The 18,080-nt window shown below is 40.7% G+C and overlaps 1 protein-coding gene across 1 annotated transcript in view; it reads right to left on the reverse strand.

Annotated features, from left to right (window-relative positions):
- The window catches only part of ramp1 (receptor activity modifying protein 1), a 37,813-nt gene extending 20,251 nt beyond the window's left edge, over positions 1-17,562 (reverse strand). Inside the window, exon 1 of the mRNA XM_026376886.1 lies at positions 16,957-17,562. Coding sequence (XP_026232671.1) covers positions 16,957-17,014 — 58 coding nt within the window. The 5' untranslated portion in view covers positions 17,015-17,562. The remainder of the gene's footprint in view (positions 1-16,956) is intronic.
- Positions 17,563-18,080: the final 518 nt, after the last annotated feature.

The raw sequence follows: 18,080 nt of genomic DNA on the forward strand, positions 1-18,080 counted from the left end.
CAGTTGACGAGCAGCACGTGTTTTTCTGCGTGACCCTTCCTGCTGAGCTAGACAGTGTAAGATATTAGTAAAGAGACTAAATGATTTGGGATATAGTTATTGATTAGTAATTAATTAACATATCAGTGAAATGATCCCAGAACATATTTCTTTTCCTCCAAATGATCCGATCTTGTAGTATTGACTCGTAGTCACTAAAGCTTTATGAACCCTTTTATAGTTATGTTTACTCACCTAACACACTGTTAAGATAAGGGGAAGATTGTGACACATACATTAATGCTGTTTTAATACTAAATACTATCCTCTGTGCTCAGTCTCTCTGTTTTGCACTGCTCATTAATTTATTATTATTATTATTATTCATTTAATATTCTATGTTTCGATAATGCACTCTCACATCAGGTGTTTGTTAGCATTCAGGAGGTTTACCTGAGCTGTTTCACTGCCTGCTGCAGACATAATACTGATGGGAACATTGAGACTGAACCAAAAGAGTCAAATCAAAAAATCAAAACAATGAATTGAAAGATGTTGCAGAGTTGAGCAGAGGCTGCAGAATCCATACTGTAGAAGACAGTAACAAAACGAAGTGTTCAGCAGCTTCTGCATGCACAAGCTGTGCTTTTAGTTTTTTAGAGCAAAATGGAGAAACCCAGATATCTCAAAGTCTTCAGAACTGCCTGCAAGATGTGGGAAAAATGCTACAGTACCCAAAATAAACTTAAAGATTTTGGACTTAGCATGGAAGAATGAAAATGATTACCTAACAGAAAAAAGTCTGCAGAGTAGAGAAGAAAGAAAGAAAGAAGAACTGATGACAAAGTGTCTCAGACTGCTGTATTTATGATTTATAATTCCTGAATCTGCTGCTGCTGCGCCTTTTCTCATTCCTGCCAACATCCAAGGCATTGTAATCATTTAATAAAAAGATGCTTTGTAAATGTGTCTTTCTCTGCTACAGGATTGCAAAACAGACATGTATTAGATTGTAAAATAAATTCATTGCATTGAAGAATTAAAACCAAGCTTGAGCATTTATTGAAAACCAGGCTATGTGAAGGGTAAATTGATGTTTTTTATAATTTATGGAAGAATATTTCACATATAATTGGGAAACTTTAGTAGAGATAGTCAACAGATATAGTTACTTGGGTTTGTGCTAAGCTAACGGGCTGCTGGTTCCATCAACATTTTTTGACATACACACGTGAATGTTATTGGTGGATCAAATACAGCACATTCAAAATGTATTCATAACCCCTATTACAATTTTGATTTGTTGCAGCCTGATACTAAAATTGTTCAATTAATTTTCTTCCTCATCAATCTACATTCAGTACCTCATAATGACAAAGTAAAAAAAGATTTTTAGAGATTTTTGTTAATGTATGAAAATGAAAGGGTGCCCAAGAACCTGGCGGTCACTCATGGTGACGCAGAAGCCTCTTCCTCAGTGCAAAACACATGAATGACCCTCGTCATTTACCCCAAATGAATGTCTGGGACAAGATTCTCCGGTCTGATGAAACCAAGATGGAACAGTTTGGCCTCAAGTATAAAGGTGATATCTGAAGGAAACCAGACACCATCCCACTCAGTGAAGCATGGTGGTGGCAGCATAATGCTGTGGGGATGATTTTCAGCAGCAGGGACTGCACGACTGGTCAGGGTTGAGGGAAAGCTGATTGAGCAACTTATCCTCAGTGAAAACCCGTTCCACATCGCTCAGAACCAGCACATTCTGAATGCACTGTGAATACTGTGTGAAATATTACTGCAGACTCACTTTAATATGGGATGTTACAGCCTGTGTGGACCTTGTTTTTCTTTAGCATTCAGGATATCTGTGACTATTTTCAGCAGAGAGCAGAGAGCAGTCTGGACTCTAGAACAAATAAACAACAACACTATCAACAAAAACAGTATGTTGACAAACTCTGTTCATTGTTAAATGTTTTTAAAAAGGCTGAGATACAATAACACACACAAGAGAAAACCACTGCAAATAAATGTTGAACACCGAGGCCCAAAATAATCACAGAAAAGTGTTGATTATCGTCATCCTTGATGTGATTAGATAACCCCTCCATCAAGCTGTGTATGTATAGAGCTGTAGATGAGTGTAGTGTTGGAATGAGTGGCACTCACAGAACTATGAAGTGCTCTCTGTCTGTAGGCTGAAAACACTGCATCACTGTATTGAGAAGTGTGAAAACTGCTGAAGATATTGAATTCATTTTTATTCATTCTAATTGAAGTCTGGCTGTGTCTTCCTCACTGGAACTAATAGGCCCTCCTGGACTTATCAAACCACATTAAATGCCCCGCATTAGGCCAGGCAACAAGGCACAATAATAAATGACTGCATGGTTTCTCCCATATCAGCCTGAACTGTGGAAGTAAATGAGATTTTTATCACAGGGATTATGCTCTGGGGATTGTTAGCAATCCGATGTAAAACCACTTTAACAGCATTTATATTTCATTTGGTTTTTAATAAAGAGTGAAAAGAGAGGGAGACAGAGAGAGAGAGAGAGAGAGAGAGAGAGAGAGAGAGAGAGAGAGGCTGTTCCAGCATAATTGGTTTGACAAATATCTCTCTGAGTGGGACGTCCCTCTAGAATAACAATATGTCAAAGATGGATAGAACTATAGAGAACATATTCAGCAAGGACAGCTGAAATTAGCCTAAGTGTGCATGTAGTCTTCTCTCCCTCATGCTGTTTATAAATCTCTTTCTTTTTTTTTTTACTGTCTCTAGTGAAACAATGATGATACATCAGAGAGAGGGTTCATTATCACATCATCATTACAGAGAAAGAGCATTGCTCTGTATTTAAAAGTTAAAAATAAACTCGGTGGGTGGAATTTCTAATCAACACAACTCAGGAATACATCTCCTGTGATGTCATCTTTGAATATTAAAGGCGAGGCAAGATGTGTGTTTAAATCAAACAATGCAGCAGCATTAGGGTTGCATTAGATTTGACCTGGCTTGATATGTGATAAGCTATCTGATCCACTCAAGTAACAAAGTGCAGAAATGAAGTCTCTGAAATTGAATCTGTGGAGTCCAAACCTGCCCTTAATCTCACTTCTTCTCTTAATTTACAGCAAACGAAGGCTGATCTGTTCAGCCATCTTGTCCCACTGCGCTCATTAAGTAGCTTTTATCCATTCTGACCTTAGAATCAGTGCTTGACTTCAGATGTGTGGACACTGGACATCATTAAAGAGGAACACTCATTTGTTTGTCCTTTCACTTGTTTAATTAGAGTTTATTTTCATCATGATACAGTGCCTGTGTTTTACGCATTATTTTAAGCATTTAAAAATACATCTAGTTCCTTACAGCTAATGCTCCTTAAATTGTCAGTCTCTCAGTTTCACACACTCTCTGACAATGCAGGGGTTCAATGTTCATTCCCTCAGTTTGATAAATGAACCATATTCAGGTTTGAAAGAATTTTTCTCACACTTGTTGATAGAATAATGACCCATGAGCCATGTGTCTTCCCTTTGACAATTCATATTTATTGCACACTGCAAACAGACACACCTTTGCAAACATTTGCCCACACTGACATGTAAAGAAACAGACACAAACACACTGTAGAATACATTTCTGAAAAGGCTGTGTGTGTGTATGTGTGTGTGTGCGTGTGTGTGTGCGTCTCTGTGCTTGCAGCATCTATTTCTATCAAGTCGAGTCTCATCCATCGCCAGCTAATCATTACAGTGAGCGATGCTTTCAGCACAGATAGAGGTCTGCCCTGACTGGTAATAGCATACAATTAATGTAGATCAAAAAGCAAAAAGGAGGGTAACAGGAAGTTAATGTACACCCTGACAATGTAACTTGACTTTTTTTATAATAAAGACATGTTCCCGTCAGCAGTTGTCCATTTAAAATGTGAGAGTGTCACAGAGCCTGTATTTATATTCAGAGCAATTATGCAATTAGAAAAAAGGCTTTGGGGCATAGCACTCAAGGAAGGATTTGTTTTTCATGGTAATTGTCAAAAAACGTCTCTTTACAGTACAGAGTACTGGGTGGCAGCAGACGTGAGATCAGATTTCTCTATAAACACTGAGGCAGGAGACAGGGAAAAGGACACATGATTTAATGGAGCATAATAAATTTAAATGTCTGTGTACAGGCCCCAGTGAATTGTTTAATGAGTGTGAAAATGATGTGAATCATGTGCCTTCATAAAACAGTCCTCCTGTACAGTATGACTCCATATGTCATTTGGGCCAACAGGTTATTATGAACAACATATTGTAGTTTGGCACAATGGTTGTATTTATTATGACATGAGCAAAGAAGACAGTTAGGTGGCATAGTATTTAGAGAAAGTAGAAGGACATTTCCTAACTAGGCCTATCATGCACAAACTATTGCTAATATTTTAAAAGGGTTCCTTTATTCATAGATTTCACTCGAAAATAAGTGATAAATGACAGAAGTTATGGTTATTATTTGTTGGTAAAGAAAAAAAAAGTAAAGAAAATACTAATATACCCAGAGCAGCAGTTTAAGGTCTACATGCAGTGTAAACTGGTCATATTGGCTGCTTCAGGAAAGTCTATGTGTCCAAAGAACAAGTCTTTCAATTACAACAGAAGGGAGAGAAGCACTTCTGAGATATGTCATTTCATTAAAGCATTTCAGCATTTCAGTACAGGCACAGGTTCCGAACAGGATCTCAGAGTGAGTGAAGAGTGAAACAGTGTGTCGCGCAGCGTTTCCAGCCTCGAGAAGAATCAGGTCACTGGATTTGAGTAAGCAGCAAGGCTTCCTTTGAGTGCTCGCAATCTGAGAAAACCACTGGAGCAAACAGTGAGAGAAGATTTTGAACTGAGTGCACACAAACTCAGGGATTTGCTCGGCAAACGTACAAATCTGAAACGTCTTGAGTTACAGATTGGAAATCATTGTGTTTTCACTCAGTTTTAAAACTTTTGTAATTGAAAAAAGGCCTCTGTCTAGTTTAATATGCCCAGATACAGTATGTGTGTAGGCGTAGGTGCGCATGTCCAAAGCAGTGAGTGAGCGAGGCTGACGGAGAAACAGAGGCAAAAAGAAATATGAAGAGAGTTTGTAACAGGCAACATAACGGAGGAGAGTGGGCTTGATGCAGACAAGTACAATTACACAACATGTCAGGAAGGCTTTAGAGAGAGGGAAAAAGGGCACGTACTGTATAAACACACACATACACTCACAGGAAATGGAGGCACAGACACATGTATCTAGTTTGATTGGCTGTGCTGAGTGGGTGCATGCACACGGATAGAGTGAGTGTCAGAGGCGGGTTGGAGTAGAGGTGAGCAGAGGTGGTGTAAAAGACTAAAGCACGGTCAGGATCATTTTGAGGAAGTGAGAGAAGAAAAGAAGGGAGCATCCTGCTCCCACGGTGTTGCCTTTAAGTCGTTAAGAATTTGTCACATTAACACTCGGCTCAGCTCGTTAATTTCATCCATTTTACGCTGGCTAAGAGAAGCGCACGTTCCTAATTTTACTCATCGAGAGAGAAATCTGTTTTTCTCTTTCACTAATTTTGAGTGGTTTGAATTGAGATTGTGGCTCAGTTGACTCTACCTGCACACCTGCACGATTACATTTACTGACACTCTACATCTACATTGCAGATGAGCGTGCGCTCATTCAAAATGAAAAACTACCAAAAACACTGAGGTGACCAGGCTCATCCTCGTCCTCTGTGGTTACTGCACGATGCTTTTGGCCAAACTCTGAAGCCGCAGAGGTTTGGGGATTACAGAGCTAAAACTTGCTAATGGAAAACAGCCATATTTGGTTCACACGCTGATTAGAAACTGTTTGGGTGGGAGAGAGTTTGGGGAGCTGATGGTTGTCTCGCCCCGTGCCACAGCACCGCCTGCAGCTGCCAAAACCGAACAACTCATCCACTCTAATGCTGCGGTGGAGGACTTATTAAGTGGCCAGAACGAGGATGAGTGGAATCACAGAGTCGCTGCTGGTGTGTGTGTGTGTGTGTGTGTGTAGCACTTTGTTATTTTTAGCTTGTTTTTCCTCTGACTAATAGTTTTTGAATTCATTTCAAACATAATTTAAACTGAAAAAAAAAATCTCATTAATCACAATTTTCTGGTAGCAGGGTGATGTATTGCTTATATATATGTTTTGATGTTTTTCTTTTTTAACGCTGTGCGCTAAAGGGTGCACATGTAGGCAGCAAAATGTCCAGCTACACTATGTCGAGGTACGAGGGACAACAAGAGAGTTCAGCTAAATTCTCTGTTCAGTCATAAAAACCAAATGAAAGCCGTAAATTTTCTGCCTTTCGTTGTTTTCAACACCACAGAACCCAGTAAAGAGTTTCTGCAGCGTCATGTTCCTGCCGAGCGAGTTTCAGTCTCTCCCTGTTTCTCTTTCTTGTTTTAGGCTTTGAATTTGAGGCTTTGAGTTGATCTTCACCGCTGTAGCAGTCCACCTACTGGGTGATGATGTCCAGCACTGACAGTTACTGTACTAACATTTTCTAATGAAAACACACTTTGTAAAATATTAAGATGAACATCACCAAGCTGTTCATTCCTCTCTCTCTTTTTCTTTACGGCACTCCCATCAGTGAAATGATAGTGAGCCACCTCTGCTGTTATGCCAGCAGCGCTTCTGAGCCAGCGAAGTCCAGCGGTTGCCACAAACAGCTGATGTCTCTTTTTCTGTGCATGTTATCTGTGACCAGAGGCTCAGATGGAAACAAGGAGTGGTGTATCTGAATGACACCAACGGTGTCTCTGTAATAACACTGGCGCGCTTTTTAAAGTGCTATGATGCTATTTGACTGAAAGGGAGGGGGGAGGGAAAAGGAAAGACGTGTGAAGTGGAACAGTGAGAAAGTGGTAGAATATTAAGTTACTAGAAAATGTAGTTTTATTCAACACTGCAGAGCACAGAGGAAGGAAGATGCTGTGGCTCCTAGCAGAAGCATGGATTTAACAACTTGACAAAAGCTCGATCCCGGTCCCTCATGCCATGGTTCTCTTGGGTTGACTAAACCTGAAACCCATACAGCGCTGTCTTATTTTTTTTTTTTATTTTTTGCCTGTTTCTCTATCCTCAGCATGTGCTCTGGATGAATCAACTGAACCAGTCTCTTTCTTCCCCTGTCACCCAACACCTCTCACCCATCTGCAAAAGTCTCAAAGTTTTAAAAATTTCATCAGATGTTCAGATTACACCTGTAATCTGTTGGTACGGCCCTGACAGGCTTCCAGTTACATGCTTGTGAAATGGTTGATTAAATTTTTAAATGTTCCAGTTGAGTGGCACTTACTGGCATCGTATAATTGAACAGAGCAAGAGATAAATATGAATGATCCCATTTAGCTACTCTGGAGTGGCTCTTCCTATTAACAGGAAACATTACTCCATCAGGGAGATCATGTAGAATTTTTCCATGCCTATTATTGCCAGACCATTACTGACAAACGCGAACCACACGTTGTTAAAGCTGGCTATGAGACTAAAGCAACACCATCAACTAACTGGGTTGATGGTGTATACAGCAGGCTGAACACACACAGCCACTATCTTACTCATCAAAGTTTAAGCATTCATTATGCTTTATGGCAATGAGGAAAAGGGGCTTTTATTACATGAGGTCAATTGAGTGGAGTTGCAGGACAAACAGTGAACAACTGCCTCATGTCCAATTCACAACACAATAGAGAGGTTTTTGTAAGGAAAATGCCCACAGGAGGAACTCACTGTGAAAGAAGATAAAAGGGCACAACACGCAAAATACACTTCCAGTAGACCTACAGTTCAGAGTGGAATGGTGTATTCAAATGTGTTCAGACACAAAGTGAAACAAATTGATTTGACTGCTAGACTTTTTGTGCGGTCCATGTTTATTCACCCCATACAACAATCGGCCAACTGATGCAAACTCCAACCTTCCACATTCTGGTTCAAATTTGATTTGCAAGTCAATTTTGATTATACTCAAATGCACAAAATATGCCTGCTACAGAAAGTGATTAAACGGAGAAGACTGCACAGGGCTGCGCTCGTCAGTCTCCTGACAGCACGCTCTAAGAGACAGTGCCAAAATTCTGTGAGTTACATATTTAAACTTTGAGTTAAACAATTCCAAACTTGGCAGCGGCATCAAAACTTCCAAAATGTCTTGATCGGAGTCCAAATTCAAGTCTAAGTACAAGTAAACCAGCAGACACAAGTCAGTGTTTAAATTTCAGATGTTTCATTTGTATTTCTATCACAGACCAAATTCTGTTTTAATGATGCCCCGTAGAACAGTGTCAGTATCTGGATACCAAGATAAATTCTCTTCTCTCTGCAGATGTTCTTAGTAGATTTAAAAATGTAAATATTGGGCATACAATCTGAATAGTGCCACATCTGTAGATGGTCTCCCACACTATCATCAGCTCTCACACAGGTGTACATGCAACCTGCACAGTCTTGCCACACTTCTACGAAAACCAATTTCGTCCAGTGAGTTGAAAGGTCACCTAACTCAATCTCTTCCTTCATCTGAAGCAAGCAAGTGAAAAAGCCAGAGACGTCACCTTCCACAGCAAAGGAATATTAAGTAGACGTTTTCCTTGAGCTGTGACAAATTTGTTGGCAAGTCTCCGCTCCACCAACCCTATTTGTATCCAATTATAAAGAGATAAGAAGAACATTTAAGAATACCAAATAATGTAGACATCGAATCTGATTATACTGATAGCATTTACATCCAGATAATGTTTGAATACCACATGTACAGAAATAGAGTCTCAGTGTCAGACTCACTGCAGCAAAGCAGAAAGAAATTGGGTGTCATCATGAGCAACTTAAGCAGAAATCGTAAAGTGTGTGCATGTGTGTTTTTATATATACTGTAATGAAACGTTTCAAACAAGGAGGAAGTCCAGTTGCCATGACTCAACTTCCGAATATATGAACCCATGAAACAACAGTGTCCATCACTTGCATATGCTAATACAGTTTCAATCAGCATACATCTGTCTAAAGCATTGGGAAAACCATCATAACATAAGCATGTATTTTATTTTGTTGTAATTTAACACAGGTGGGACAGGTACAGTCTCTGTAAACTATAATTTGAACTTTGCATTTGCAGTGTTTATGCTTTAGAAAGCAGTATAAAGTGGAAGCTGACAGCACAGCTCGCTAATTTGTTCCAGAATCTTTGACTTAGGTTTCATTTATCCCTGACTACACTTCCTCTAAAATGATTTAAATATGATATATGCCTGATACTCTGGTTACTGCTTTAATTGCAGCAGTATGTATAGATACACAACCACAGCTTCCCTTGCTGACACCTGACCTCAGCTGAGCATTGGATGTCTTAATCAAAGGCACTGCTATGATGTGGGAGAATGTGTCCAACTAACTCAGGGCTTCACACGTGTGTATGTGTTTACACAGTGAGACTGTGTGTGCTACTTCTTTTGTGTTTTGTCCATGTGAGAGACACGTCCATGACAGCATATCATTAATGTTCACTGCACACAGTGTGGCTCTCACTACCAAGTCACACTACTTAGGTACTCGTTGGCTCTGTGGTGTTTGGATAGTTGCTAATGGCTATTGCAAATATGGGCAGCGCACACACACAGACACACACACAGACACACACACACACATATTCACACACGCTTCACTAACTAGCAGTGCCTCAGCGCTGCTCATTAGCTGCTCAGGCGTGACAGTGAAAACTGGGTTACTGCTTTGCAAGTGCGCACACATGTGTACAGCACAGGCATAAACAAACACACACAAATCCAGAGACGGACACCAGTAATGACCAGCCATAAAATAGGTTAATGTGGGGAGAAAAGGAGAGACGCAGGAGAGTCTTGACAACAATAAAGAAGAGCTCAGGGGCCATTCACCTTTGCGCTGCTAATTAGGAATATGAGAGAGAAGGATAAAGAGAGAGAGCATGACAGAGAGTCTGAGAGAAGTGAGGAAGAAGAAATGGTCATTTTGACAACGGCTCATATTTCCGAGCGATAAATGTGGAGGATGAAGAGGTTGTTTTACTCCTCTTTTAATCTCCAAACCAGGTTAAACACAGAACATGATGTGTAGCCAGAAAAGAACGAAGCCTGTCAAGGTGATGCAGCACCTCTGTCATGAAGTCAAAGTGATATACAGTTTGACGCAGAGCCATCGCGGACGTGTGAGGTGTAAAATCATGTGATCAGTGTGGAGAGGTAGACTGTACTGTACGTCCAGACTTTTCAGCAGCTGACTGACACCATTTGGCTGATCTAGTAGGAATTATTCTGCCTCTTCACAGATTTTTTATTTGTGTATGAATCCATGACCTGCAAATTAAAAGCAATTACACGTTCTAATTTAAATGTCAATGTACAAAACCAGTTGCTTTCATTTGGTCCAATTTGGAATTTTCTACACTGCCTCGCTCAGTTTGATACTAAATCCCCTCCAGTAAATTGGTAAGTTACGCTTCACAAGCAGTGGAGAGTGGAATAATGGGGAAAAAAAATTGATGGATGGCAATTCATCGGAGCTCCTGCGGGTAATTCAAGCTGTAGTAGACATTTTCCGTTTGAAACTTATACAGAGAATCCTACATAAATTACCTACATGAGTTGCTTTTAAATGTGACCTAGGAGAGAGGATTTCCTGTGGCTGTGAAATCAGATCTGCAGTGCTTACTGCACCAGTGCATGGCATAATGGTGCAGAGAATCTGAAGTGACTGTGCCAAACAGAATGGAGGAACTGGTCACTAGTTCAAATCCCCGACCTCGAACAATCTGTGGGTACAGAATCGTGTAAGTGATAGAAATCCATGTCCTAAAATGCCATATCCATTATTTAAAACTTTTCAAACTGAGGAAAGACGAACTGAACATGCTCTTTTCAGAAATTCCATGAACATGGAACCATCTCTTTCTTGCACATGGTCGAATAAAGTATATAAATAAATGTCAAGCTCTGTTTATTCATCATTTTTGTATTTACACAATAGATCCAGCCTCTGGTTTGCACAGGGTTTCTTAGAAATAAAAAATCTTAGGAACTACTTCCCTTTTAGTGTCTGTAAATGGATGGTAGCAAACATATGTTTCAGATGACAAAAGCTGGTTCAGACACTCATTTATATCAGCTTTAAAATATATTTGTCCTGTGCATTAACAAGTATAAGCTCATAATGATCATGCTAATGTTAGGCAGGGATAATGGCTTTTTCTTTTAGAGTAAATGCATATAGCACATATGGCACAGTTGCTAATGAGCACTTAACACAAAGCACAACTGATGCTGATGTGAAAGTCATTAGTTTTGTAGTTACTTAGTCATAAACCTAACTACTGGACAAGCTGAAATCTTGTCCTGATGATGGTGCTGGATGACAAATCAGAGGATCATTCTGTTGAGGTCATGGATGTCTGCTCTAAATGTCGTGCAATTCATCCATTATTTACTGAGACATTCCCCACAATACCACATATTATCATGTGTTGGCCTCTCAGGGTTGGAGGCCAGCATCACCTTCTCTCAGTCACGTCTCCTTCATCCAATCCATGTGAACTGATACATCAGGAATGTGTTGGTGGCAAATTTGATAAATGTCCTAAATTTGTCCACTTGGACCCTTTGAAGACATGTCAACAACAACAACACACCTAAAGACTAACTAAGAGTTCCAAAGAGTGGACTGTTCACCACAGAGCTCACAGAATTACAGTCTAGGACAACTATTGTATATCATTTTTAATGACACACAATAGTATGGAATTACATCAATATTCAACAAATCCATTGCCTGGTTATTTACGTCAAATGCTAACGTTCAGCAGAATGATCCGATATCAGCTGGAGTTCTTGTTCTTGTTAAGCAGAATGATTGATTTCAAAAGCTGTAGTAAGAATAAGATCTAACTCTGGATAAGTTCAAACAACAGGCTGTGTTCCCAGCAGCTCATTCATTTCAAACTATGTGTGCTGTAGCTCAGGGGCCACACACTGCTCCAGCTTAGCACCTCAGTGGTGAGCTGGGAAACCAGTGTGTTACTATTTGATCACATTAGTTAGAAGAATGTTTGGAGAAATCCCTTTGAGGCGTCTTGTGGCGTTACATGACTGCACGTCACAAGCTCTGGATGTTGAGGGGTTGGATCCTGAACACAACCACTCTGACATGTCACCATGTACTTTCAGTGAATCACAAATGCCACGGAAAAAAAAAAATCTTCAAAAGAAAGTTCCAGCCTGATGCACTGGTTGAATGAACCACTGCGACAGTCTCACTATGTTGCTGTTATGTAAGGTTAAATGTAATGTATGAGAGCAGCGGCCCAGATAAATGGGCTGTAAAATCTGCTCTCTGTTTCTCTATGAGAGGGTTGATGTCTTGGATATAGAGGAGGAGAACAAGTCGTGCTGTAGTTTCAGATTTTATTATTATTATGGAAAAATGCACACACGGTGCAATAGGAGTAGAGGTAATAGACACTCACTCTGTTAATGACCCCTAAAATTACTTTCAGGAGCTCTTTGTAACAGATCATGGAAGAAATGTAATTTATCCATATTGTATATATTATTGTTTTAACCCTTACATTGTAAAGTCCCTTAAAACTACTTTTGTTGTGATTTGGTGCTACAACAAATACACTATGTTGGATTGGAGAGTTATTTGCACACATAGGACGTCTCCTCACAACTGTTTGACAAGCACTGACTCTCTACTGCTCACACAGTTTACAACAGGATCTTGAAATCACACTTGGGAAAAGTTCTTTCATTAGTTATCACATATTGATTGGACTTACAGCAAACTGTTTTTGCTAACTGGACTACATGTAGATTTATAATAAACTGAATAAAAACCTCACTCAGCATGAAACACAGTTCTTATTTTTTAATTTACTGCATATCTGTATTTACTTCTCTAATAAGAGGCTTTCAATGAAAACGGAAGCAGAGAAAATCACTGGTTAGAGGAAGGTTAAGAGGGAGGATTTCTAATATTACACATGAAACACAGCTCAAAGGGCACGGCCAGTTTAGTTTTCCTTTCATCTCTTGTTCACCATGTATCTAATTAGCTAAAGTCCAGTGGGCGGGTCTTTTGCACAGGATGCAAACAGACACGCACAAGCAGACCCAGATATATTAGCACTATTAAAATGGTCAGTATTCAGTCCCACCTACCTCGTTTATCTCTCCCTCCCTCACTGATTTATGAAGATTCTTAAAAACGTCCCCATGAGTCCTTCACAACAGAAATATGTGCTCCTCTGTCCAAGCAGAGCTGAGACGGCAAGAGCCCAGTGCTTTTAAAAAGTCCATGTTTAGTGGAAAGACGAGAGAGAGCTTCACTGGGGACCTGACAGAAATTAACATTACTGTCTCTGGTGGCAACTTCACAGACTACTGAAACATATCTGTAGCAGTGGGGGGGTCAGCTACTCTTTCTGTCTCTCTCCCCTTCCTCCTCTCCCACTCTCGTGTTCACATTGATGCCTTATAAAAAAAACTCCATGCCTGCTGGTGCTGCAGGATGTCAGCCAACCAACATGTCGGTGGAGAAGCAGCTTTTTGATGAACAGACAAACTATTCCACGCTGATGCAACAAACACTTAACTGTCCAGGTGATATGCAGCTGTTCATTAACACAAAGACTGGACCTTGTACACAGAGTTTAATACAAGTGTGAGAAGAAGAAGAAGAAGAATCCACACAAGGTCTCACTAAAACAACACAGAATTGTGCAGAAATAAAGTTGGATCAAAGTACATAATGTACTGGTACACGTACAAATACACACTTGCCACACAGCTGTGATGGGCTCCAGCACCCCCACAAACCTTGAGAGGACAAGCGGTTAAAATAATAGATGGAAGTCTTTAAGAGCAAATATGAGGCAGCTGTACCATCTTGTCTGTATTGTTTCTTGGCTTCTAATAAGCTTTTTAAGCTCGGTCTCATATCCGCTTTGGTTTGCCACCACTTCTTGGTCAGTTTTGGTATGAGGAATAATTATGACGGCCAGTGATAAAGGCATGTGGGTGAACACGTAAGACTTTGAAACTGTCCTTTAAATCAGCTGGAATTATGAAAGTTTGATGGTTGATCACCCAATCAAACTGAATCAACTCCAGCTCTTTCTCATTCTTTAAGAGGAATTCATTTAAATCTCAACCTCGACACAGACATGAGAACAAGATAACCCACCCATTCTTGTTATGTTTGCGTCTACCAGACCTTGTCTGTACTGTCCCATGATCCACTGTGAGCCTCAAACTTTACTGCGTCAAACCATTGTCAGTCAAACTGTCAGGAGTTACCTGATGTTTCCTCTTGGTCATTCCTCAAAAAGTTTCCCCTTTATCATTTCGCCACTGCCTAGGGAGCTGCTTGTGTGCGTGAAATATTTCAAATGAATTCAAATTGAATCCTGAGCCGCTGGAAGAAAGACGATCATGTCGGGGAAAGAGGATTAAACTGTCTCTCCGTGCCAGTCCCTTCATATCAACGGCTAAAGAGAGAAGGACTCTTCTGTGCTCATCATCCAAAACATTACCAGAGAAAATTAAAAATAGCTTCTGTCATAGTGGAAGTGGTTCTGATGGCTTCAGTGCTGGAGGTTATTTTCACTTGTATCAATGCTGTGCTCCACTGGTGCTGTCTGTCTTTAGTGCAATACGACTAAGAGAATAAAAATATCCTAGATAGAAAACCGAGCTGCCTGAATAGGGATAATTACAGGACCTAGGTATCTTGGGAAGTAAAATGCTTTTATAAAGTGTTTTTTCAGACCCAAAATTGGAAAACTGCTCTTTTAGATGTGGTGACATGAGACAACCTGGCGATGAGTCATAACTTTCTCTTTCTGCAAATATAGAACTCCTACATGGAGCCAAAGGGCAAAGAGCAGAGGAAGCTTGCCTGAACACCTTTGCCGGGAAGCGCCACTGCACCAGTGTGTGTGTGTGTGTACATGCTGCAGTTTGGTGTTTTTTCAATGTGGATTGAATCTGTACACACTGTACGCGTGTACATGTTTCTTGTTTAATTTTTCTTGCGCAACAACAAAGCAGCCAGAAGTGAGGACACTCAGTGCGTTTGCGTCTGTGCAACAGTAAATCTTTCGCCTGAGGTCAGAGGATGGCTTCGCATTACAGTTCAGCTAAAGGTAAAACATTTAGTGGTTTAGTGGAGATTGGGAAACGACTCTAAGCCATCTGAATTTCTTCATAAGTCTAAAATTACACTGCTAAAAACTACGGATTCACTCAGTGAAAGAGACCTGAAAAAAGATGCAGTCTGAATTGCGATACATGCGATAACACATTTCCCTCATAGAGCTGCTCTTGTGAAACAAATATCTCAGGTTTCAGGCACGGACCATAAAGTAGAAGGTGAGCAGTTAGGCTAAACGGATCACTGTTATATCAAAATTGTGCTCTAGCTGCAGAGTGAGAGACAGCGAGGCTGGAAAACACAGTGGTGAGCAGTGAAAGGTCTAAACACAGAACTACACAGTAAAGAGTTATCAGCTAATGAATCAACACCTCTAGGATCCAGAGCTATTAAGCAGCTTATCATGTCAATATGAGAAGTAGACGTATTGCAGAGCTGTCGGTGGTTTCATTAGCAGTCGTCAGTCAGGTATCACAACACTGTCAGTCAAGCAGCTGTTTGACATTATTACGTCTCTAGGCAACAGCTGCTATTTTCCATCTAACACCACTTTTGATTCTCGTAGGCATTTTTGAACATTAATGAAAATGTCAACAGCTACGCCAGCTACTTAATTCTTTACTTACATATGTCTAACCTGTATCTAAGCATTTTTTAACAAATTTCAGCTACAATGAATCACATCTACGTAGGTTTTCTTATAAGAAAGCTGCTGATAATATATATTTGACATTTTATAACTCCTCAAAATTAGTTTGCACATAAGACATGAACAGGAATCACTGATGATCAAGTGACAGAATCTAAATATTTCAATTAGCCACCTATCACACTGATTTATTTAAACACACTGGATACTGTGTGAAGACTCTGGGATCTGGTTATGGAGCTGGATGTCAGAGAGTTTTTTCTTTTCCTACAGAAATAATTGGAAAGACTGTTCTGTTATCTCGCTTTTATCCCGTCCACACGATCAGTATGACGGGTAAAACGAAACTGTAACTAAGTAGAGTTTCCTCTTTCTTGTACTTCTTGGAGAAAGCGTATTTTCACTATTGCCATGAAAATATATGCCAGAAAGTCAGAGAAGAAAAATTATATTTGTTTTGCCAGCTCAGCATCTTAAAATAAATAAATAAACTAAACAATTGAAGCAGATTTCCTATATGTAGAAAAGAAAAAGATGATGACAGAGTTGACTTGTGAATAATAATGATGCTGTAGTGAGTGGTGATTCATGGGTTTTAGAAGAACATAATAAATGTTGCCGGTTGCAAATGATCTCACATTTGTTAACATCAAGATAAGAGGAATAAAAAGAAAATAAGTTATAGACACAGTCACTGTCCCAACATATTCTAAACCATTGATCCCAGTACTAATCCTCAGCTGGACAACAAATGATAAAGAAAAGTTGACTCTACTTTACTCCACACTTCCACCCAGAACAAACTGCTGTTCTTTACTTTAAACAAACAGGATTTCGTTTACACTTCGCCACATAAGTGATGGAAAATGGTTTAATGAATCTAATATCCTCTGATAACAAAACCACTGCTCCCGTCATTAGTAGTGGGTTATCATCGTAAACTGGGAGAGGTAATAAATCAGTTATTAAAAGGCAATAACCACTGAAAACCATCACTTCTCCATGTGGAACAACAAACTTGTCGTTCACTGTCTCCAACCCCAGGTTTACGCACATTCCCCAAACCCCCGCAGCCACAGTGTGTGAGACTCACCGACGACGAACCACAGGAGCGTCTGTCTCTGCAGAGCTGCCGTGGTCTGCGATCCCATCCTGTCCCTCTCTGTCAAAAAGATCCGCTGGCTGACGCTTGGCGAGTGATGTGTGTGGGGAAAAGCAACTTACTGGAGCTCAAAGGGTAATAGGTGACATCGTAAGTGACAGGTGGGGATGAAATCCATGTACTGCGGCCGCCCGGTGCAGACCAGCCTCTGCTGTGGCACCTTGCTCAAACTGTTCGCGGGTGGGGGAGCCACGACTCGTCCGTGTTCCTGTTCTACTTCAACTCCTCTGAGTCACTCCTGTCACCGATCCTCTGTCATCTGGACGTGAAACATACTGAGTTGTAAAGTTGCAGCTCTCTTTCCAAGCCGCGGTCCGCGCGTCTCAACAGATCCGGAGCGCGCTTGGCGAAGTGTGCAGCGTTGGAAACTGTGCTGTGCGCAACGGGACGCGCCAGGCTGGGACCGCTGGAGCTGAGAGGCTGTGAGACGGTTCACGGTGTGGGTCGTGTGTGAGTAGAGGGGACACGGGGTTGACCCAAACATAGCAAGAGAGGAAGAGAGGGTGATTGGATGAGGGAGGAGGCAGTGGGCTCCCTATGGTACTTTTCCATTGGCTAATGGGATCCATCGGTCGCTCCAGAGGCCGAGGCATAAACAAACAAAGTGACCGAAATTGTTGTGAGTCAGTCTGAGTCTTAACACATGACAATGTACTCTCTGCTAAAGTGATGAACCACATCATTTCATTCCTCTATGATAGGAGATAAAACACAAACAGAGGAGAAAAACACACTTTAACATAACCTACACAACGCTGAAGGGATGTGATCCACTCACAGCAGGGGGGTCTCCCTACACTGTGGCTGTGAGGTCAGGTGCAGCGTGGCTGTGATGTGCCCTGGTTCAGAATTGGAGAGGTCACAGTTGTGCGACATCACCATCTAGTGGTCATGTGAATCTGACAGCCCGAGCTCACACTGACTGCACTAAACATCAGCACACCTGTTTGTTGAGGTAACTCCATTATTTCTTTACGTCTCAGTGGAAAGAGAGAGAGGGGACGTATCAGGACCCCATATGGCTGAGTTGTACATATTAAATGGTACAATAATGA

This window comes from Anabas testudineus, chromosome 21, assembly GCF_900324465.2.
Source record: "Anabas testudineus chromosome 21, fAnaTes1.2, whole genome shotgun sequence".
Classification (NCBI taxonomy): Eukaryota; Metazoa; Chordata; class Actinopteri; order Anabantiformes; family Anabantidae; genus Anabas; species Anabas testudineus.